The following is a 24,033-nucleotide window of genomic DNA, read 5'->3' on the forward strand; positions in this document are numbered from 1 at the left end:
CTGATCGCCCCCATGAACGTTTAGTCATGCAAGCACCAGCAGTCCCTCTATTATCTTCATTACTCTCTACTTTAACCCTACAAACCTTTCTGACAGGGTATTATGGATATGAATTTTTATATGCCAATTTCTGAGTAGTGTGTTAGGGAAGAAAATGTGTATACTTAGGATGAGTGACAGAGTGTCAGCCATTTGCCTTATATTTGCACTCCAGCAGCAGGCAGGAGGCCCCGCCACACGTCATACAACTCCACTCACATAACCAGAGCAAAGTTTAACTTTTACCAAGCCGCTGCTCTGACATTTGGCTCTTAACGGAATGCAGGGCCAATATAGCTGCAGAGATGTCATGGTTGGCTGTCCGTAAGAGTGAGGTTTATATCTAAACGGAGATTCAAGGTCAAAAACAAGAGTAAGAATATACCCAAAATCTTAGCCAAGTTTGCCTACTGCTGCTAACGTATATACCTTTATATAATCTCCCATTGCCTGCAGTTGAAAATCCTACTTATTGTATTATATAATATTGGAAATATATTGTTCGTCCTCGACTCACAATCAAGAATCCTGGGTTTAAATCCCGGGCGGGATATAAATGGTTGGACGCATTTCCCATCACCCAATGCCTCTGTCCACCTTGCAGTAAATAGATACCCAGGAGTTAGTCAGCTTGCCGTGGGGTTGCATCCTGGGAAGGGTCAGTAGTTTGACTCTGGGGAGGACCTCAATATAAGCCTAACATATGTACACCACGCCAGACGCATGGGGCTAGTCGCGCTCAATTTTTTACGGAAATTCCTGTGGAGTACGGCCCCACATGGGCGGGTCGGGGTTGGCATCGTTGAAAAGAGTGCCACTTGGCACAGTTTCAAAGCTACCCCAGTTGGAATTTTGCTATTTAGGCAAGAATCTGATTTGTTGAATTTTTTTTATGTTTTTTGCTGTATCATGAAACATTACGTTGCTGAACATGCCAAAATTAAAAAAAAAATCAACTCATAATATTTACCCTTTATATACCGAGTCCTGCTAACCAACCGACCCCCTTCCATTACTCATCAGCGAGCCTTCACATGTCCACCTGCATGAATACTGTACCACCATGCAACCCTGCCCTCTCACTGTACACATCTCTCAACGTCTCCAGACCCTCCATCTCTTTTCTATACACTTTTCCAGTATTAGTACTTGAGACATATATCTTTACCAGTGTAATCACCGCTGTTAACTTACATTGTAGTTATTTGTTGATATAAAACCTTGCTACAATGTACCTTTTCATCTTACCTGATATGTAAGATTAAGGACCTGCTCGAAACGCTCTGCGTGTTAGTGGCTTTGCATGAATGTTAAAATACCTGTCTTATGTAATCTCACCAACCCATTGTACCTGCTTGCAAATAAAAATTATTATTGTTATCATACACCCCCTGCCTCCAGAGAGTGACAGATAGATACCAAGAGAGAAAGCGACAGACCCACAGACAGTGAAACAAAGAGATAGAGAGATAGAGAGAGACACGGAGGCAGACAGTGAGAGATAGACACTGAGAAAAAGACATTGGGTTTGTGGAAGTAAAATAACATTGGTGTTTTTCCATTCTTGCAAAGCCACTCCTATAAATTAACTCAGGTTCAGTGCCTGTAAGTGAACACGGGCTCAGTTCTTGCTTTTAAAGGTAAATTAATTATGTCGATGTTCAGTTTCTGTGCCCTTTGCAAGCATTTTTGAACCCTATACTTGCAAGATACAGTAAGATTCTTATAACGGTTATCAAATAACCTGAGCGTTGTACACATTAATTATCGAAGGTTTCACAATCTCATTTGTCTGAATACTATGTCATACAGTTATATAACCTATTATATATAACACCCTCCGACATAGCAGATAAATAATGAATTAGACTTTATGTGGCACTCCTCTCTGTGTTGCCAAAACTGTAGTCTATTGCAACTTGCATTTAGGATATGTAACAGGAGAGAAATCCCGTATATTCGAAATCCAATTAAATATTAATATAAAAATTGAGATTTTTTTTGTAAATGTTAAATCTATGTAAGATATACATATTGATAACACAAAACTTCCACCAGATAGTGAGATTTGGCAGGTCGAGGTACCGCTATACCTGTGGCAGGTACCTGCAGATGAGTCTCCTAATATGATTGATGACTGATGGAGATTAAGCCACTCAAGAGGTGGCACGGGCATGAATAGCCCGTAAATCACCATAATCCATAGCGCCCTACTTAAGTAGGCTTAAAGTATGAAAAAGAATTGGGTCATACATACTCTCCATCATTTTAATGATTATACAATCATTACAATATTGTACCGTGTACACTATATAATATACAATGTATATTTTTTTTATAAATTATTATTATTATTATTAGTATTACCCATTTCGTGAAATATGTTACCTCTGTGATGCCTGTATACCATTGTAAGATTAGGTTTAGGCAAGTCCCTCTAGCTAAAGGTCAGGGGCGTATAAACGGTGCTTAACCCGATTGCCAGAGTGACGCATATACACGATCCACTGCGCCAGCCATATCTACTAGAAATCATTAGAACGCCACACCTGTTCTGATATTCATAAGATACCTGGGAGCATTCCAGCCCACAAAACACAGAGTCTACTAACAGCTTTTCAGTTTAGTTAGTTTACTATATGAACCCCATATATATATATACCCATCCTTTATATGAGTGGTAGTGGAAATGTTACGAAGGAACAATAATAATGGATTCCGGAACAAAATCCTAAAATTCGTTTAGCTAAGTACGTTACAGCATTTATGAGCGTTACATAATTTGTTAATAGGTAAATAAATCATATTTATTTATTTATTTATTTCAGGTCGGCGTTCAATCCCCGACCGTCCAAGTGGTTGGGCTCCATTCCTTACCCTCCATCCCATCCCAAATCCTGATCCCTTCCAAGTGCTGTATAGTCATAATGGTTGGCGCTTTCCCCTGATAGTTCAATTCAATTCACGATTTAATAAATTAACATCACTATGACCTCAAGCGACCCCCTAACACAGATCTATTTCTTGAGCATTATTTCTAAATTCGTTAATTATCACATTCCATCACATATTGAGAGATGTATGGTGTCCGAATAATTGTACACACTGTTTACATTTGATCAGATCTACTTCAAAAGGTAATGCAAACTCCCAGAGATATATTTATGGGTCTTGTTCTTGACTCACAATCGTGGATCCCGGGTTCGGGCTGGGGTGAGACGGAAATGATTGTGCACGTTGCCTTTCATATGATTCCCCCTGTTCGTATGGCAGTAAATAGGTACCAGAGAGTAAGGCAACTGTTGTAAGTTGCAGACTGTGGAAGTCAGTAGTTCGACTTGGGGGGGGGGAATTATCAGGGAAAGCGCCAAGCCATTACGACTATATAGAACTTGGAAGAGGGATCAGGATTTGGGATGGGACGGAGGGGAAGGAATGGCGCCCAACCACTTGGACGGTCGGGGATTGAACGCCGACCTGCATGAAGCGAGACCGTCGCTCTACCGTCCAGCCCAAGTAGTTGGGCCATCTGGGTGGGAGCTCCAGTTCATTGCTTTTCCCAGGGCCTATTACATTGCTACGGTGGCCACTGGGTGAGAGGGTACCGCCCTACAGGCCACATCGTCGGTTCCAATAAGCCTGGACCAGCTTAAACAACCCCCCAATCACAATAAGGTTGTGATTGGAGGGTTGTTCGGAGATCATACACGGAGATCCTCACAACCGAGCAGATATCACTCTGGGGTGATAGTCCTAAGGGTCCCAGTCGAGGCAAAAACAAATCGGCAGTTTCTTTCATCTGATGCGCCTTTTCAGCTAGCAGTAAATAGGTACCTTGGAGTTAGATGCTACAGACTGCATACTGGGGATGTATTAGAAATATACTTAGTAGATATAATAGACAAAAAAATAGGTCGGAAGTCAGTACATTAGACAACTGAGGGTTAGTAAAACAGGGTCCAAGAGCTAACAGCTTGATTCTGCGGGCACAAATAGTAAATTTATATACACACTCATGCTATGCTTTCGAACTTTAGAATCGCTTTTGAATACTGTATATTGATGGCAAAATATTAAATAAATTATTCACGACCTTTGTAATACCCAAGTTCAACTATGCAGTTGTATGGTGCCCATACCTCAATAAGAAGCACATTATTAAACTAGAAAAGGTGCAAAGACTCTCAACTAAATGTCGTGTCTAAGGTGTGTAATTACAAAAGTGTCCATCACTGCTCTCACTATTCTATATACTGTAGTAAACCTAAGTGGTTTCAGGATCATTCAAGTATCAGACTAGGATCCTTTTACCATTTATTCATGGCTTACACTTGTCCTGGAAGGATATTAACATCTACGGGTCCTCACGTCTCTTCCCGGTTCCCTGCCCAGTATTTCAATGTAATGGCAGGTTTATACAATATGGGTATTATTTACATGGACCATAGAAGCTTCGATCTCCTTTTCTCTCTTGATCTGTTTTCTTCCTCCAGTTGGCTACTCAGAGCTTAGACCATCTTGAGCATCTATAATGATTGGCAATATTTATGACATCCCAGTGGTATTACAAAGGTATTATTACAAGGAGAGGAATTACAATTATTTCTATTCAATTTATTTTAGAATCACTTAATTCCCATTCTCTACTCTTCATTTCATTAATTTGTTTACTTCTGTTACTGCTCACTTTATCTCCTTTGGTGCTCAGGTCTACCCTTACTTTATATTGTCTCATTTATCTTTCATTCCAGTTTTGTATTAACTATTTACATTATTAATTTTTAATTAAATTTTAAACCAATAAACCAGTTTTACTTTGGCAAATCAGCGCTGGTATCAACCTATTGTGTAATGGGTAATAATGAGAATACTGTATTATATTAAAAGATTTTTTATTATACAGTAACTGCACACACACACATTAGGTTTCCAATTTCCATAATGGGAAGTATTCATTATTACATAATTAGATAAAAATAAAAACAGGTTCATGGAGGTTAACAGCAGAACATCTTTATATAAGCCATATGAGCTGTGCTTTAAATTTTTTTATTCATCTATAATGCAACAAAGAACTAAACAAACATCATTTAGCTTTAACAGCCAAGGGAAGCCATGAAATCTATACATATCCATGCATTTAAGAGATACAGTACAGTACCTGTACTAGTAATCATATTGGTGTTTACAATGGCACAAAACTACAAATACAAATGTAGTGATTAATGAGAGACTCCAACCAAAGTCTGAGTTGCACAAGGTCCACATGCTACCCCTGAGCCTTGAGATAGAGTAAGGATAAGAACAGATGACCAACTGGCTTATGGGGGTGGGGTCCATCTAATCACCCAAAGCTACTCAAAGCTTCCTAGTATTACATAAGTAATGAAGAACTATGATATATTTACTCACTATAATGTTGGTGCTGAATGTAGAACATGAAACAAACAATTTTTTTACTCTGAAATAATATAATTTTATAACGAAATTGGGTCCATCGAATTACCCAATGCCACAACATTGTTGGCTGGAGCGTGGACTTCCTGTGGCTTTACCTGCCATTTAGTTTTGTCTAATTCTGCTATAAAATGATATTATTTCAGAGTAAAAATATATTTTTTTGTGCTCTACATTCAGCACCAACGTTATAGTGAGTAAATATATCATAGTTCTTCATTATTTACATAATGCTAGGAAGCTTTGGGTAATTAGATGAAGCATATGGGGGTCATGAAAAGATGCAACTAGTATCAGAATTACACTTTACATAATCACCCTCTATACTCATTTATAATGAATGCTTTAAGCACATTATTCCATTCACTCTCATCAATCACACCAATGTTTGCACCAGTTTAACTCACGTGTAAATGGTACTGTGTGGACCAGACTACAAATATCATCATTGTTGGAGTGGCTACAATGAGTATAAAAATGATTCCGGTAGTAGTTGGAACCCTTCATGACACAAGAAACACTATGCCTGAAACGCTGAGAGTATTAGTGGCTTTAGGTATTGTATGTACTAGCTCTATCTATAAATCCAACATTATGTTTGCAACTCATCTTCTGTGTGTACGTTTACCTGAATAAAAATTTGAATTTGAAAGAAGGCAGTTAATTCTTGGATTCTAATCATTATATATGCTGATAGAAGTGGTAGTATGTGGGCCAAATACATTTTAGACACAGTTGTTGAAATCTTGCATTATTATTTTCAGGTGTTGTATTGATCATATAACAACTGAAGTAATACTTAAACTATGAACATATAATATAATAGCACCAGATTTATCTCATCACATCCAGTATATATAACACATTTTTGAAAGAAATTTTCTATAATAAAGTACAGTAATTAGCTTTCTCTCATTCTGTCTGAATGTGTTAAGTGTAGTTACAGAATGAGAGCTACACTCGTGGTGTTCCATTTCCTGAATAATCTTTTGCCACATGACATTTTGAAGCTTCGGAGAGTTTTAGCAAACAATACCTTCTCATTTAAATTATTCTACCCATCTACCACTGTTTGCTACAGTGTATTCATGCACAGCTCATTTAGAATTCTCTCTTCTAGTTTTGTTTTTTGTAATATCATGATATTCAGCGATTCCCATTGTATTATATAACTTAGTTCAACTGTTTTTAAAACACACCATCTGTGTAGGTAATGACGACAGTACCCAGATGTTGACTAAACCACACACTCGACAATGGTCCAGGACGAACCGAAACGTCGTCGTCTCCAATTTCTAGTGTGTGGTTTGGTCAACAGTTTTCAGCCACGTTATTGTTACTTTTCATCTGCAGTAACCAGATATTCACTGGATAGTGTCAAAATGGTAGTCAGAATGTGAAAAATATCTGAGTCATGATTAGTAAGAATTATATATATAATAAAAAAGCACAATTGTTCTGAATAACAGAAATAAGATACTGGAATTTATTTCTAAAAGCATTAACAATTAATAATATTATTCATAAGTTGTATCTTGCTCTTATTAAGCCCCATTTAGATTATGCAGTCCAATTTTGGTCACCATACTATAGAAAGGATATAAATTCACTTGAATGTGTTTAATGAAGGATGGCAAAGTTAATCCCAGTAATTAGAAACCCTCCATATGAAGAAACCGAGAAAGTATAATTTACATTTGCTAGGAAGACTAAGAGTTAAGAGGCAAGATGATTGAAGTGTTTTAGTGGATGAAAGAGTATAACAAAGGGATATTAATAAAGTGTTACAGTAAGTACATCGATACAAAATAGAACATGAAACAATGGATATAATTGGGTAAGTTTAGATTTAGGAAAGCTCTGGAGTAAACATTGGTTTAGAAACAGGGTTGGTGATTTATGAACAAATTTCCAGGTAGCAACAGATATGGGATTGGTGGATTCCTTCAGGCGTAGGTTAGACATACAGTACAGTACATATGAATGAGTTTGGGTGGATATAAATAGGAGCTACTTTGTATGGGCCAATAGGCCTTCTGCAGCTTCTTATGTCTTATATAGGCACTGGTAAACAGATTTTTACTTGAGTGTGTATGTTCCCTTGCACTGGCTTCCTGAGACATATCACCTTGAAGAATTTGTTTCATTTCTACCTTCAGGTTCAATTTTAACTATTCTGTCCTCCATTGACAAGTCTTTTTAGTGACCACAGCTTCCCTTCCAAATTTGTAGTGTTCTATCATGTCTCCCATTTTTGTTGTTTAAGGTCACCCTTAGGGAGCAAGTCTTCGTACATATCGATTTTATTCTGTTATAGACAGATATGATACTTTTTGTTCCAAGGCCATTCACTACACCTATATTTTGTCTTAATTTTTTCTACTTCTGTGGCACCAACTCTTTATGAAATTATATTTTCTTTACATCCAAAATTTAGTATGGACTTACTTCCATCTACAGTAATCTGCACCAGTTTTTATGTTACCAATTCCTTTTTTATTTCATTGCAGTTTATGGCTTCCATAACTACTTTCTCAATCTATATTCCTTTTCTGAAGCTACTTTGGCAAAGGTCTGCTTCATTCCAACTTTATAATTCTCTATTGCCTTTGTGACCCCTGCCCAAATTTTCTTCCTTGAATATTCTTGCCTAATCAAACACGAGACATTGCATTTACATTTCGCTAATACTTTCTAAAGCCTGCATAAAATTTAGATTACCACCACTATCTTTGCTCCCTTTTCCTCAAAATTTAGTTTTCCTTCTTTAATTCTTTCTCTTTATACCCACTTCATTGATATGCTTCTCTATCAGCACTCCAGTATCTCTTTGTACGATATACTTTTGCTAACCTCTGGCAAAGATGATACTGCTTTCCCAATAATCACACACTGTTTTTAAATTAATAATAATTTATTCCTACAGGGCAAGATAAAACACTTTTTATTCATTATGCTCTCGTTAATTCAAATACTTTTGTTATGAGGACTAATGCTATTCTACCAGCATGCTTGTTATTAAAACAAGAGTTTTTTAAATTTAGTCAAGTTAATATTATGACATGTACAGTAATTGTTATTCCACATAATTACTGTTTATATTTATCATACAGATTACACATTATGTAAAACTACAAATACAAATTTTAGTGAGCCAAACAGCAAATTTACTTATTTAATAAAATACTGATTATTTTAACAATATGGTTCACCTTACAGTTTCTCATAGTCAAGGACAAGAAACCTGTTACACTTATTAAGGTCACCCTAGTCCAAGTGCTTACCTTGTCCAGGATGCAACTCACAACAGTTGTCTTACTCCCAGGTATCAATTGACTGTTGGGTAAACAGATGCATCAAATGAGAGAAAATGTTGCACAAGCACTTTTGTCCTAAAACTGTGCTACTATATTTAGCAGATACAATAGACACAGGAATACCATGAATGTTTTGCTTGCCACCTAGCTCTATCAAAAATTAAATACTGTATACACAAAAATATATAAATAAAGACTACACAGGTTTTGAGATTATTCATCAGAGAGCAGTCGGCTATCACAAGTGAAATCAGTTAATGAGTAAATATTACCTGGCATGTGCTTTTCACTGGCCATAGGCTTTAATTTTGTTGATAAACATCCTTTAAGTAATCATAAATTGCCCTAATTATTCACATATTCCCTTTTCCATTTCATTTCTAGCTCTTTAGAACAAATCATAAAAACACTCATACACTTGCTGTCACGACAAAACTACTATAGCACATGGAAAGCTACCCAAAACTTCTTTGTACTCTTGAGGACTTAGTCTTAGCTGATATGGCTACTCCAAATGCTAAGAAAAAATCTTATTGAGATTCATGAATTCAGAGTACATATGGTGATCTTTCTGAGCTACACTCAAGATACTTCAACTCGCACCAAGCCAAGAAAACACACAGTGTACTGTTATATTTTCATAGCAGAAAACCTTAAATTTATATGTACAATACATTCAATGCTAAAGTTTGAATGATGACTCATTTTTTTTCACCCATTTCAAACACTGGTACACTTCAAGCTTAAAAACTGTGGGACACTTTGTACATAAATTTGTTCCGAGTATATGGAGACTCTTTAAACAGAATAAGAAAACTGACTAGAGGAAACCATTTAATGCTCAACCATATGACATCTGCAATGATGTGCTTAAGGAATTTTAATATTCAGTCCAACAGTTTAGAAGTTCAGTACAGTACTTATACTCAAAATTTACATGACTTGTATTTTGCTGAAACTGATCAACTCATTCGAGACAAAAAATAAAACAGCCCTTTCTCATAATGTTACAGAAATCAAATAGTGTAGATGCCTTTTTTTATAGTCTTGCAAAATAGTAATATACCAATATAGTTATACTGTACATACATTACAATATCATTACCATGTTTTCCACTTCCATGGGGAAGTGAGGTATCAACCTTGAGGAGAAAAATAGTGCTTTCAAAGCCAAAGGCTTTATGGTCCACCCAGGACCTGTATCACCCACCATGCCCTCATGATACATTCCTAGTGTGACAATGATCTTTGCTAGTAGTTCTGTTACTTATTTACGGAGGGAAGACACTGGCAAGTCTAAATTGAGTTGCCACTGTAATTGCACCAGCTCACTACAAAAGAACAAATCCCAATCCTTGAATACCTAATGTAGAAAGATTTAGAAGTACCGAGACCAACAATTATCACTCTGTAAACAACTTTTAGTTGATCAACAATATACTGATAGCCACCAAATGGCTATCAGTATATTGTATAGTTGACAGATAGCCCCTATCAACACAACAGGGTCAGGGGAATTGGCAACTACCACTTAAATTCAAATCACTCAAGACATGCTTGTGGGAGACGGGACAGCAACAGTGGGATTAGGAAGACTCAAAAAACAACAAAACACGGAAATATACCCAAAAAGGCAAATGAAGCCAACAAGGAGAAGCACCGAGCAGACAAGCGGGCCAAGTATACAGACTGCAAGAGGGCAAATCACTTACAGTACCTGATGAGAAAACAGAGCAAAGAACAAACCAACAAAGTTAAACTGGAGCAAACCACAAAGCAAATGAAAGAAACAAATAAAGCTGGCTATAGCACCAGAAGAGCCCTGAACAAAGTGCAGTGAATGGTGTAATAGCACGTGCATGAAAGAAAGAACTGCCAAAATCGAGAGATGGATCTTCAACTTCTTAACGAACTGAACCCGAAGATTCATAATCAACAAAGCAAAATTTGGAGCCTTCCCAGTGAGAAGCTCTGTCCTCCATAGTACTGCATTTCTCCAATATTCTCCCTAATTCTTTTATCTAACATAGACAAAGACACAATCTACTGCTGTACCATCCTCTGCAGATACTAAAATTTGTATGAGTAACAACCATAAAGGACACAGTAAACCTCTAAACTTATTTAAACCATATCTTCCAGTTGTCCACAGAAAATAATATGTTCAATGAAGAAAAGTTCTAGCTCCTACACCATGATAACAACAAAAAACTAAACTGACGCTACAAACAAACTGCAGACAAATGGCACTATAGAGAAAAATAACAAAATATAAGGCCTGGGAGTAATCGTATCAGAATACCTTATATTTTCTGAATATAATAACTATAAACTAACTGTCACAACATCAAGAATGTACAGACTGGATAACACGAACCTTTCAAAAAAAGATGAAAAGCCAATTCTATAAATTCCCACAAGGTTTTTCAATACCCTTTACAAAGGCATAAGGGAAATTACTAACATACCTCTAATTGTGTTCAAGAGAGAGAGAGAGAACATGATAAATACCTCCAAAATATACCTGATCAACCAGGCTGTGGTACCTGTGTTGAACTGTGAGCTGCAGGCACCAACAGTATGAATGACCAGATCAACTATAATATTACAAAATATCATACATTTTTACATCTATGATTTAAAACAATTATGGTCAAAAATAACCTGTCATGGTCAAAACAAAATAAAGCACCAATTGACTAGCTGAGCTCTAATACATAGTAGAGGGAGTACTAATGCCACAATATCCTTTATAATTTCTACATATTATATATATATATTATATATATATATTATATATATATATTATATATATATATTATATATATATATTATATATATATATTATATATATATATTATATATATATATTATATATATATATTATATATATATATTATATATATATATTATATATATATATTATATATATATATTATATATATATATTATATATATATATTATATATATATATTATATATATATATTATATATATATATTATATATATATATTATATATATATATTATATATATATATTATATATATATATATATATATATATATATATATATTTTTTTATACATGCAATTGACGATCACAAAACACTGATCATTTTATGCGGAAAATCCACAGAGAAATATGAAATGAGGTGAACGTTTTGGCTTGTTAAAGCCTTTGTCAACACCAGACTGTCAGTCTGGTGTTGTCAACACCAGACTGTCAGCCGAAACGTTCACCTCATTTCATATTTCTCTGTGGATTTTCCGCATATATTATACACATATACATATATATATATATATTATATATATATATATATATATATATATATATATATATATATATATATATATATATATATATATATATATATATATATATATATATATATATATATATATATATATATATATATATAAAGTATCCTCTAGGAAAATGAAATGTAAATTCTGAATGTTTTTGTGTTCACCACATTATCAAGGAAATACAGGCAGATGTCATAAGAGTTTGGGATTATATACCCAACTACACCTGACCTGACAAAAATCCATAAGCTAAACTACACCTGATTACACCATGTCTAGCCAGGTGTAGTTGGATAAATAGTCCCAAACCCTTATGTCATCTGCCTGTATTTCCTTGATAATGTGGTGAAACATGAAAATGTTCAGAATTTTTGTTTCACTTTCCTAACAAATAGTTACGCATAACTGAATCGCATGTTTTTTGTGATTTTTCTTGCAATACTGTATGTATGTATATTTTTTAATGAACAAAATTAATATTTTGATCCCAGAAATTATTAAATGCATTAATGATTATATCATATATCATTGTTAAGCTATCATTATCTCAAATAGGTCTCTTTAATTTGTAAGATATGCAGTTAAAATCCCTCTATGTTTCCTAAGTTTCTAAAATTTGATTCAGTTGCTTTCGGTGGGTTGTAATTCTCCTAATAAGTATGAACGAGATTTACGGAAAGTTATAAATTCCTTCAAAACCTTGAAAAGTCAAAGGCAGTTGAAATGTCTCAATGAAACCCTATATAGGCATTACAAAATAACTTTCATAGAGACATTTGAGTAGTTTTGTAAGGATAGTCACTTCCCTTAAAACAGAAGAACTTAACCCTTCCACTGTGGGGTATGCCCCTGAGCATATCAGGGCTTCCAGGGGTGTGTGCAGCCCATGCCTGTGAGCATCAAGACATAATGGACACTGTAGATAAAGTCTGCAATTGTTTGGTTGGAGTATGACCACAAGAGATCTCTAGGAAATCAGCAGCCATGATAAGATGAATATGGGAAGTAATCAGTGCCAAACTAACCTTAGTAAGGGAAACATGTCACCCCTCCCATCATGCTCCAACATAGCTCCAGTAGCTATGAAGAAGGATATTCCTTTTACTGATGTTATTGGTGCTACTTTAATTATCTATAATGACAATTGGGTCTCCCTGAATGAACTTGTGTCAATAGGTGACAATAACAACACTGAGTCACAGGAAATATATTCTTTGAAGGTGTAAATATAATATGTGCATGGGACAGGATCCATCTGGCTTGCGGGCCAGGTTAAGAAAGCTCTACAATAATTAACACTTTCGCTGCCTGATGCCACATATTCTGTCACGGAACCAAAATTCAGAGTGCGCGATGATGCAAATGGCGTCACATATGAAGAAACACATATGAAGGAAAAGGTATCGAGTGTTCATCAAAATTATAAAAAAGCGAGACTTATGTTCTTATATGCAAATATCCCTTTACAACATTCTATTGCGAATAATTTGATACCAAATTGAATGACTTAGCATAAAAATTGAGGTGGGAAAGGTGAAAAAAAAGAGAGTACAGTATAAACATTTTAGAACGGGTGCGCACTCATGGGAAATGCTCAGCCAACTTAGGGGTGTGTGGCGGGTCGCCCACTGGCCCAGCGAAAAAATTTCATACTGTATATTTGTGCAAGCCAAAAGTATTACAGTTAGATTTGGGTTTGTTTATTTTCCACGGTCTACATGCTTTACTACTGAATATTTTCAGAAAAATATATATTTTTGGGTGGTGGGGAGTTGGCTGCCCAAACCCAAAAAGTTCGGTAAATAAAAATTTGTACTTTATTTTCTCATCATTAGCTCAATTTCATAAAAAAATAGCACACAATAGACACCCCCCTAAATATATACTGCAGTGGAAGGGTTAAGTGATTTGTAACTCTTACTTGTCTATCTCTGAGGCACAAATACAAATTAAACATTAATATGGCAACTTAAGTATCGTATATACTGTACTATACTATACTATACATGTATGCAGTTTATATGAATGCACACATATATGCATGTGTGTGTGTGTGGTTTTTTTTTGCCTAGAACTCTGTTAAACACAATAAGAGGCAAATTTGACAAAGTTTAGCATCAAAACAGGTCAATATGATTGTTAAAAACTCTCCAAGTATAGAACCAATTGCCTAAGTGTTTTTTAACAAATGAAAATATGTCTGTCTCTTAAATACAGTAACTTCATTTCAATACAACCATATAATGTACCTTAATGATACCTTATAAAATTATATCTTACCTTTATTTGGAATAAAATAGAAAAAAATCTAAATTACAGTACAGATTCATCAATCACTAAGCAAAAGAAAGAAAATCATAGATGAAGTATATTTGTACTGTGATATCTTAAAATCTGTCAGATCATTTAAACAACGTATTTAAAAAACAGAACAAAATATTTTGACAGCTTACTTATAAAACGTAATTCATTACCGTAAAAATATATTTTTAAACCATTACAGTATACTACATATACTACTGTATTTCAACCATTCAATTAAAAAAAATTATATTAGGAATAATAATTAAAAAAATTATATATATATGTTGGTAACATGCTCTTCAGTGAGGAGAATTGATGATTTAAATACCGCACTATTATAGTACAAACTACTGTATATCGTACAGCTGCAAATATAAGACAATCATTCTTAACATAGTGTTTGCCATGTTCAGGATGCACCTTGCACTACATCCATTTACATTTCATCTTGATGTTTAAACAATGAAACATTTACTGATCATAAGCGAAGCCTTTGCCTTGTATATACTCTATTATATATACTGTATTTACTGTATACTGTACTTTCAATAATTTAAGGCTGAACATACAAGACAAATTATGAATAAGCACCTACCATAAAAAATTTAAATACTACTGGCTGATATTACAGTATATATATTTTATTTATTTTAATTAACTGTTCAAGATTTTTGTTCTCTTATCAAAATGATTATAAACTGAATTAACATATACTTTTATAGATGCATATATAAATATATACTGCTCTGCAATATACTGTATGTAAATACTAAATGTAAACATGAATGTAAAGTCATTATGCAGTACTGTATATAAATTTGGATAAAAAAATTTATTAATTTTTTCTGTAAATTATATGTATACAAGTAACTTTGGCAATCTGCTATACAGTAATGTGAATTCTGTAAATTATGCTGTATTAAAATGTATATAAATAGGCACACTTAAAGCTCATCCTTCACTAGCCCATTCAATCCAACCTCTAGCTCCAGTCCTTTACCTTCCAAACTGGAGTCCATTGATGGTGTAGCAGCATCTGCATCCTGAATGATAGGTGACTCTTCAGTGTCACTAATGTAGCCCAGTTCACCAGTATAGTGTGTTGGGTATACATATAAGGGAGCCACCGAGAAAGCATTCAAATTCCGGACAGGAAACTTTTCCTTCCATTCAGTCTGCAATCAGTACCATCATCAATATACAATAAAAACTATACATTACTCTTTTACAGTGAAACAATGAAACAATGTACAGATCATCTCAGGAAAGATAACAAAAAAATTAGCTTTTAGAGAAATTGCATACCGAGTCATACCTAGGTATCATTACTACATTGAACTAAACATGCGAGAGCTATGCTCTAACCTAAATCTAAACTTGATAAATATTTACCTCAGGATGTTTATTAAACATAATTGGAAGGTATTCATCAACAGGTATAAGTTGGCCAAGAGGCTCGCCATCAAGGAGCTTCTTTGCGCCCTGCAGAGTGATAACGTAGCAGAGCGTCCAGTAGGAGTAGTCCACATGTACCAATGTGTCAGAGTCTTCCACCTATTTTAAAAGTGAGAACTATAGACTCAAAATCACTTCCAGACAATCTAGATAGCATTTTGAAATGGAGAAAAAATTGGTAGATGCATATTTATGCTGGAAAATTAAGGTTATGAGGCCAAGTAATGATAATAAAGTTAAAGAATATCAGTTAGATAAAGTTTAAATTGAAAATCTGAATCCAAAAAAGATCTGACTATGATCTGAAAAGATCACACGACTTGATAATGGTCCAGGATGAACCAAAACGTCGTCGCTTCTCCATGTACAGAGTTGTGGTTTGGATATAATTTCTTCAGCCACATACGTTATTGTGATTCATCATCTACAAAAAGAGCCAAGTCATGGTAAGTAAATATCTAAAGCCAAAAATAAATCCGTAAATGATCAAAATAGGGCAAATAGAATATTGGGATTTATTTCTAGAAGCATTAGCAATAAAACTACTGTAGTAATGTTATTCTTTAGCTTTATCTTTCTCTTGATAGGCCCCCCATTTAAATTATACGGTTTAATTTTGATTGCATAGTATCCAGTGTAGTCAGAGAACTGGATCTTATTATGCTTGACGACAGGAGGAGTTGGGGAGACATGATGGCAACAAACAAGATTCTAAGGGGAATCAACAAAGTGAAACAAAGAAGCAATGTTCCAAATGGCTAACAGAGGACTGTGGGGGCAACAATAGAAACTGGAAATGTAAACAAGTCACAAATATGTCAAGATGTTTTTGTTTAGCATAAGAGTTGCAAAATAAAATGAATGTATATGATGTTGAAACAACATCTACATACACACAACTTCAAAGGCAAATATAATAAGTTTCATGGAGGTGGAAAAGACATCACATTAATTGATAGTTGAAAATGCAGGGTTAGGAGCTAAAACATAACCCTGTAAGCACCCTACAAGTTGGGGTGTTGTACCCAACACTCAAACGTTGGGTACAAAACAGTTATTTTAATACCAACATGAGCATGCAAAGAAAAGCTATCAAATAACTTACCCATGGTTCATCCGAATTTTTTAGCTTTTTGCGCCCAAGATAAATAAGGTCCCACTGAAGGAGTCTGTCAGCCTGGCGAATCATATGCTTCACTTTTTCTCTAAAATAAGGTTCAAAGCGAATATCATCTTCAAACAATAACACCTGTAAAGATTAAATATGACTATATTTTATACTGTATATTAATCTGAATATGCAGTATACTGTATTCAGTGGCACAATTCTACCTGAGAATACTGCATTTCAACTTAATATTAATACTGTATCCAGTACTGTACAGGTTAGTCTAATGTCATTTATCACATTTATCACTTATCTTTACACTTGCTTCAAATCTAAAATACCAATACAGTACTCCCCTAGCCTTTACTTAACTAAACTTAACTCATAAAAGACATTTGAGTAATTATGTCACAACTGCAAGAAAAATGATTGGCTGGATAACAAAAAACGTTTCAAATAAGAGATATGAAAAAGTTATGGTACTACAGTATTTAGGAAACATGTACATGTATTATGTAGGGTGGAATGCTGTCACAAATTAATTTTCCCATTCAAACCTGGAGAAGCTGCTGATCTGGAGAACATACATAGAACTTTACCTTCTGAATTCATTCAATAAAACATTCAATACTGGGACCACAAAATTCATCAAATTGTACTCCCTGGAGTGCATATTCAAGATTCATAAATCACAATTTGCATTTGGAAAATATTAAGAGGGATTGGTTCCCAATTTATACATTCATATAAGTAATTTCATATGAGACCAGGAGGTTTGGCAGAATGTGCAAAAATAGCTCATTGAAAATTAGGGATGTAAAGAGTACTCTGAAACAATTCTAAAAGTGTAAATACTAAGGGGCCCAAGGCCCTTCAACAACCTCCCTCTGAAATATAAAGGGGCATAATTAGACCTTGTCAATCTCCAGCATTCGAGTGAACTTAACAAAATACCTTCAAACACAAAACCCCTTCAAAGGATAGCTTTTCAAACTGGCTGCGATTCCTACAAGAAACGGCATACAGTTGCATCAAACAGGTATAAATATACCTTGAAAAGATCGTCAAAACAAATGGGGGCACAACAAGCCGCCGGCTTCCTGTCCTTGTCAAGGCCACTAGGGTTAGTGCCCCTGAATTAAATCAGAAAACAGGTTGCATCAGATAAATCAAACAGCCTGGTTGACCTCACCATCAACCAGGAAGCTCATTCAAGAGGTAGGGTGTAGGAACATTGATCCTCTGAAAACTTCAAAGTACTGTAACCTCAAAGTGTGGTAACTGGAAGAGGCTAGATGACAAAGGGATAATCTGTCCCAATACCAAACTTAGTATATAACTGTATGACCCTAAATCAGTAGGAATATGGTAATTTTATACACTGGCATTTCAGTCACATAATTTCTAATATAGTACAGATTATTATAATAAAAACTATGGTATAACCCACTTATTATTGTGTCCTCTCACACACTACACATTATGTTTCATTAGTCCTAATGTACTGTATATTATATGCTAGGTTATGCTTTAAAATACAGTACAGTACTCTGACCTAAATCTACTAGGAAATTCCTATATTGAATTAGAATATATAGTACTTTTATGACCTTAATTCAATAATGTAGTGACTAAAATTAAATTTACACTAAATAGCAACTGCCTTTGAACTTGGTGATGCACAGATGATTCAACCTGGTCATGTGTGATATACTAAGTTTCTGTACTTGCAAATGGTGTTAAAAAATATATATAATGTATATGTATATGTATGTATGTATGTATGTATGTATGTATGTATGTATGTATGTATGTATGTATGTATGTGTGTGTTTATATATATATATATATATATATATATATATATATATATATATATATATATATATATATATATATATATATATATATATATATATATATATATATATATTATATATATATATATACAGTATAGTATAATGTTATGGTAAATACTTTGAACTGGAGGCTTATTCAAAGTATGTGAGCATCACTGTATGTACAATACTTAACCTACCTTTTCATAGCCATTATTAACTATATCTTCCCAGATAAAGTAATGACTAAGAAAGCAGCCTATCTCGCCAAAAGTCATGTCACGCTGTGACCATGGATCCTTGTAAATTGACATCTGCTTTACTCCAAGCTGTCTCAGGTAACTTTCATTTAACTTTTTCCCATCCACTGCATCAAATAACTTGACGTCAAGTCCTAATTCATCGAAGCAGCGACTCATTCGCTCACGTCTTTCTTGTCTTCGAGTTAAACTGATGAGATATATCTTATCAAATCCAGCTTTATCTTTCTTGGGCAGTGGAGGGACATACTTTGCTAATAATGTTGATACAGGCAATGGTGGATGTTCTATAAGAACTTCCAACTTAATGCTTAGTAGCTGTTTCAAATCAACATCCAAGTGTTGGTCATCATCCAGTGGAGGGGGAATAAAGCCATATACTTCAGAGTTGCACACATACATTTCAATTCCTGCATTTCTTGCAGAGATAGCAAAGGTAATGATATCATCATTAGGGCCATTGTAGTTACTAACATTCATTGGGGAAAAGGTGAGCTTATCTGATATTCTCCTTCTCAAGTCAATAAAGACACACGAATGAACCATTGGAACAGCAAAGCATCCCTTCTGCTTTCTATCCAGTATTGGAATGTAGTCATCTGAACGTGTGTACCAATAATCTTTGGTCATGCCTCCCCAGTAGTTGCTGTAGGTAGCAAGCGAATTTAACATGGGTGCAACTATGGCTTTCTCCTCATATATCATACTTTGAATGATGTCACCTCTTGTTAGAAAAACATCCACATCTAAAAACCAGATATAATCTGTCCACATGTGCCTTGCAAGTGCTAAGGCTTCTTCCTTCATTTGAATAATGTTGTTGAATCTCTCTTGACTCCACTCGGTGCCTTTCGAGTCCCCGGGATACTGTTTAGACGCCTTGTCTAGCTTGACATCACATGAATGATATTTATGCTTATGATGCTTCAACCAATCTTCCAATATGGCAATAGTCCTGTCATTATTATGATCAGACCGAATAAAGAGAGCCATTCTCTTCTTCGGGTACTCCAATCGTTCGAACAGCGTCAAGAAGTACGGGAGAGTGTGCTCCTTGTTTCTCGCCAGAAGAACCACCGTAATACTTGATTCTTTCATTTCGTTTTGATTTACTGCTCCCTGGATGCCCACGACACTTAAAATCAGAAAATAACAATGTATGGCACGCGAGAAGGCTGAGAACTGGGCCATGTTGAAGGTTGGGTGAGGCGCGGGCCCGCCCCTCACACCCCAATGTCAACAAAGCCAGTGATGGGAGAGGCGCCTCCAGCCTGCCAGATCATCACCCAGAGCTGCCAACCTCACCCCACGCACTAAATGATATAACAATAATTGGGTAAAAAATAATACAAACGTTGATGTAATACACTGTTTCAGGATATACACTTTTGTGCATGTATTATATCGCAATGCTGTATAATTATAACAATACTTTTTGGGTATAAATACAGTGTATAGATCGCGCCAATCTAGCTTATATTATCATAGCTACATGTGCAGTACTTATAAATAATTATGATTTATTAAAATATTATTATTATAAATGTATCTAGTACAGGCTATATATATATAGTTCTTTATTATGCCTGAAACTTGAACTGCCCGAAAATGCTATGCGTGTTAGTGGTTCTGCAAGAATGTAAAAAAACATCAGTTTTATGTAATCTCACATACCCATTGTACCTTCTTGTAAATAAATATTATTATTATTATTATTATTATTATTATTATTATTATTATTATTATTATTATTATTATTATACCAGTCAGCACCTCATATGGGTGGCACTGTAGTGTCAGCTGCTAAAGTGACTATACCCAGCATGCAGGCACTATACCTCACTATAAGCTATAGGGAGGTACAGTATCACTCACACACACACACACACACGCATATATATATATATATATATATATATATATATATATATATATATATATATATATATATATATATATATATATATATATATAGGGGGGTACCACCACTGGTGCAATTATAGGGACCCACAGCCTCAGAGAAGGGAACACAGAGCACTCAGGGAAAAACTTGACATTTAACTCTGAATACGAAAGAGTGTTCACTTCTCCTACCACCCCCTTTTTTTTATTATGATGTACACTTTATTATGCAAGGTTATACAGTTACATATCTGATTATATATATATATATATATATATATATATATATATATATATATATACACACACATATATATTGCCACGAGGGCTGATAGCTATAACATAGCAATCAGCCCTCGTGGCACTCTACCTTACCTACACGTGGCTACAGCTAGGTTACTCGACGTTCGCACGATATGAACACTTCAAAACTTCGTTTATTTATATTATACAATTTAAATGTAATTTAAAAGACAGTGCCACACAGCCACAGTTATATATATATATATATATATATATATATATATATATATATATATATATATATTATATATATATATATATATATATATATATATATATATATATAATATATATATATATATATATATATATATATATATATATATATATATATATATATATATATATATATATATATATATATATATATATATATATATATATATATATATATATACTAAATGGGGTAACCGGCTGCACTCGGGTCTCTCTTTAGATCCCTGATCCCCTTTCCCCCCTCCCCCCTTCTTTCCCACTCTCCCCCCTTTGTCATCTCTTTCCCTATTTCCCTCCCCCCCCCCCACTCTTTTTCCGTTGTTCCAATACTACCTTCACCACCTTCCATGTTAACTAACATTAAGGCACATGTGGGTAGATTGACTAATATGCTAGATGAGGCCTAGTGAGGTTAGCTTTTTATCATTCTTGGAAATTAGTGGAATTTGCCATTTCGTGCATAGGGGACATGCGACTCTACCACGCCCATCCTATGTACTGCCCGTAACTCAGACTGTTACCCTGCAAAGCTTCGTGAGCCTAGCCTCAAGCGTCTGGCCGCCTACTTTGAGTAAACAAACAGACTTTCTCGTTGAATCTTTTAAAATACTGAACAATTTGGAAGATACTGACCCATACCATTTCTTCAAATGGTCATACAACACGAACAAGGAACAACGGTGTAAGCTTGAATCAATGCAAGAAAATCACTCAACAGTCGGGAAAAAAAGAGAGAGAGAGAGAGAGAGAGAGAGAGAGAGAGAGAGAGAGAGAGAGAGAGAGAGAGAGAGAGAGAGAGAGAGAGAGAGAGAGAGAGAGAGAGAGAGAGAGAGAGAGAGAGAGAGAGAGAGAGAGAGAGAGAGAGAGAGAGAGAGAGAGAGAGAGAGAGAGAGAGAGAGAGAGAGAGAGAGAGAGAGAGAGAGAGAGAGAGCCATTCCCCCCCCCCCCTAAGCCATCCTCAGACTGACCATCCTCAAGATGCAACCCACAATAGTTGCCTAACTCCCGGGTAACTATTTATTACTAGGTGAACAGAAGCAATACGTGAAAGGAAACGTGCACACCCATTTTTGTTCCGGCCGGAGAATTCACCCGATTTTTTTCCGCCCAACAGTGAGTGAGCAGAGTAGAGCACTGCTATCAGCCCGACCTCTCCGGCGTTCACAACGTCACCAAACTAATGTACTAAATTGCCCGAACCTAGCCTAACCGAGGACGCACGAATAGAAAACGGGACATCACGTCAATTTTGAGAACCGTTATGATTTTTATTACATAAGTTTTAGGCTTTAGAAGATTTATACGTCAAACTACGGTGTATTATTTGAGAGGATAGGTTGTGATTGAATATAAACGGGAATTTCTTCTTGTGTTTCTGTCATGGTAGACATGGCTGAATCCTCTAGAATTTCAATTTTGAGAGATAAATACTTTTATTTTATTTCATTTCTGGTAGTTGTGCTTGTAAATCGGAGGAGATCTGAGTTTTTAATATATTTGGCGACTCCTATTGTTTCAGATTTACTGTTACAACTAGGAGAATATTGATAGAGCGATAGCTGGGTGGATGTGAGCTGTCACAACACGTCTAGTAAGACGGGTGTTAAGGGCAGTGGTGTTATGATTACGGTGTGATAATGTGGTTTGTCTTGCTCCTGTTATCGATTTTGTGAACATTCTTAGTGACTTTCGATACCATGTCTGTTGAAGTTTTGTTGTGAGGTTTGAATAACGATTTGCAAGGTAGAGTTTAGGGATGAGGTGAAAAAGAAAGTAGTACATGCTCCTTCAAGTCCTTCCCCATGTCGAATAGGTAAAATAAGAACATGATTGAATCCTGGAGTTCTATTGAGCTCAAGGGGGCCTCGCAGCCTGGTGGATAGCGCGCAGGATTCGTAATTCTGTGGCACTGGTTCGATTCCCGCACGAGGCAGAAACAAATGGGCAAAGTTTCTTTCACCCTGAATGCCCCTGTTACCTAGCAGTAAATAGGTACCTGGGAGTTAGTCAGCTGTCACGGGCTGCTTCCTGGGGGTGGAGGCTTGGTCGAGGACCGGGCCGCGGGGACACTAAAGCCCCGAAATCATCTCAAGATAACCTCAAGATAAGGGTTTTCTGAGGCTTCCACTGAAGCCTGACCGGGATTTTCACACATTCCCCCCCCCCCCCCTGCACTCTGCCTCTGTTATCCACGAATTATTATTATTATTATTTATATATATAAGAGTTCTTACATTCTTGTACAACCACTATCACGCGTAGCGTTTCGGGGAAGTCCTTAATCCTATGTTCCCGGAATACGACCCGCCAAATCATTTAACTAGGTACCCATTTTACTGTTGGGTAAACAGAGGCTACAGTTAAGGATTGACACCCAGTAAATCCTCCCCAGCCAGGATACGAACCCAGGACAAAGTGCTCGGGAAACGCCAGGCGAGTGTCTTACCACTATACCACGGGAACCTCTGACGCTCCTCTTTCAATACACCGAGTAAGACTCTGTGTATTGGTTCGAACCCTCATCT

The 24,033-nt window shown here is 35.6% G+C and overlaps 2 protein-coding genes across 2 annotated transcripts in view; one reads left to right on the top strand and one right to left on the bottom strand.

Annotated features, from left to right (window-relative positions):
• LOC123757829 (solute carrier family 49 member 4 homolog) overlaps positions 1–24,033 on the top strand; it is a 45,243-nt gene that overhangs the window by 569 nt on the left and 20,641 nt on the right. The gene's annotated exons all lie outside the window — the stretch shown is intronic.
• LOC123757828 (glycosyltransferase 25 family member) lies at positions 13,614–20,365 on the bottom strand. The gene is made up of 4 exons (XM_045741688.2): positions 19,028–20,365; positions 16,987–17,130; positions 15,819–15,980; positions 13,614–15,601 (listed from the first exon to the last, which is right to left on the bottom strand). The coding sequence occupies exons 1-4, from the start codon at positions 20,276–20,278 to the stop codon at positions 15,371–15,373; spliced, it is 1,788 nt and encodes a 595-aa protein (XP_045597644.1). The 5' UTR covers positions 20,279–20,365; the 3' UTR covers positions 13,614–15,370.

The sequence above is a fragment of the Procambarus clarkii genome, chromosome 40 (genome assembly GCF_040958095.1).
Source record: "Procambarus clarkii isolate CNS0578487 chromosome 40, FALCON_Pclarkii_2.0, whole genome shotgun sequence".
Lineage (NCBI taxonomy): Eukaryota > Metazoa > Arthropoda > Malacostraca > Decapoda > Cambaridae > Procambarus > Procambarus clarkii.

Coding starts and splice junctions, on each gene's coding strand:
- LOC123757828 (XM_045741688.2), bottom strand. CDS start 20,278: ATGGCCCAGTTCTCAGCCTTCTCGCGTGCCATACATTGTTATTTTCTG. Junction 17,131..19,027: donor TTAATAATGGCTATGAAAAG/GTAGGTTAAGTA, acceptor TAATCTTTACAG/GTGTTATTGTTTGAAGATGA. Junction 15,602..15,818: donor TGTTTAATAAACATCCTGAG/GTAAATATTTAT, acceptor TACTGATTGCAG/ACTGAATGGAAGGAAAAGTT.